Source organism: Rhagoletis zephyria, unplaced genomic scaffold (genome assembly GCF_001687245.7).
Source record: "Rhagoletis zephyria isolate East Lansing unplaced genomic scaffold, Rhagoletis_zephyria_1.1 Rzeph_scaffold_71802, whole genome shotgun sequence".
In the NCBI taxonomy this organism is placed as follows: Eukaryota; Metazoa; Arthropoda; class Insecta; order Diptera; family Tephritidae; genus Rhagoletis; species Rhagoletis zephyria.
Genome location: NW_016228852.1, coordinates 1 through 1,284, shown reverse-complemented (window position 1 = coordinate 1,284; position 1,284 = coordinate 1). Strand labels below are relative to the sequence as shown.

Genomic DNA, 1,284 nt, shown 5'->3' with positions numbered 1-1,284 from the left:
CTCGAAGACTCCTTAGTCTTGACAAAAGCGGGCTGAATTTTTTGTTCGTCCGCCGATGGGACATGGGTTTGGCCGAGATTCACTGTTGTTAATCCATTAAAGATATCATCCATGCTGGGCTCGTATCTACTGAAGTTTAAATTCGTGTACACAAATGTGTGCATATATGGGTTTTAAGTTATGCTTACTATTTAGCCCATTCAATCTGTCAAAATAAAGCCGACTTAAAAGTATGTACTTAGTTTAAATCTCTTTAAATACAGTCATACATATCGCACGTTTAATAATATAGAGATTTAATTCAAAATTACGCATGTTAAGGAGTCTAACAGATGACTAAACTTCCCAACAATTGCGACGATATGCCAACTATATGCATTAATCAATATTTGAATTTTCCCACAAAATTGCGCAGACTGTAATTATTTATGAGCTTTAAGATTGGCTTTATTCCAACAATGATTGGGCAGCAGTTGTTACCTCTTGCAATCAAGACATTTGTTGGGCAACATTTCAAAATCCAATTTTCCCTTCAATTTCGTCCAACCTTCGATGGGAGTCAAGCAGCCATAGGCCGCAAAAAGATGTTGAAGTAGATCTTTTCTGTCGCCTGCACTGCGCCGTTGCACACCACTATTACCATCTTTGCTACGCAGCTCGAAAAACACTGGATCCTCATCTCGATCTTGCAACTTGCCGAGCGACGCCTTTGAAACGGCAGGCGATACTTCAGCGCCAACTAAATCCATTACCGGTTTAAGCAGCAAGTTATCCAGCCGATTACCCACGATACCGCTTAGATACAACGTTAATACCACTAAAGCGAGCTACATATTATGTATTTAAAACGGCAATTAACTTAAATTCGTCAGACTCTAACAAGCAATTATTGAATTATACTAAGGGCCGTTTTCTGAAGTAACCTTTAACTTTAAAGCTCACTATATATTTAAAGGTTGGATTAAAAATAAAGCTATGTCTAAAGTTAAGCATTTCTATTTGACGTATGTATGTTTCCTGGTTGTAAATCAATTTAAAACCGACAATAAAATGATTTACTTTAGACACAATCATAAATTTTAACGCAACCTTTAAATATAAAGTTAGCTTTAAAGTTACAGGCTACTTGAGAAAACGGCCCTAAGCACTTTAAAGATACAAACCATTTTGCTTGGAAGAATCGGTATTTTTAACAGCATATTTATTTTTTTATCATGCCGCACTTGTTTTTAAACTTTTCACATCGGTACTTTGGCCATATATCATGACGTTGTGAACGCGACT

General features: G+C 36.6%; 1 protein-coding gene across 1 annotated transcript; it reads right to left on the bottom strand.

Annotated features, from left to right (window-relative positions):
- Positions 1-9: 9 nt before the first annotated feature.
- On the bottom strand, positions 10-1,257 carry LOC108357182 (uncharacterized; the record flags this gene model as incomplete). Its single annotated transcript, XM_017608276.1, has 3 exons — positions 1,164-1,257; positions 481-827; positions 10-126 (listed from the first exon to the last, which is right to left on the bottom strand). Coding segments are annotated over exons 1-3 (500 nt in total), but the record flags the coding sequence as incomplete, so codon positions are not given.
- Positions 1,258-1,284: the final 27 nt, after the last annotated feature.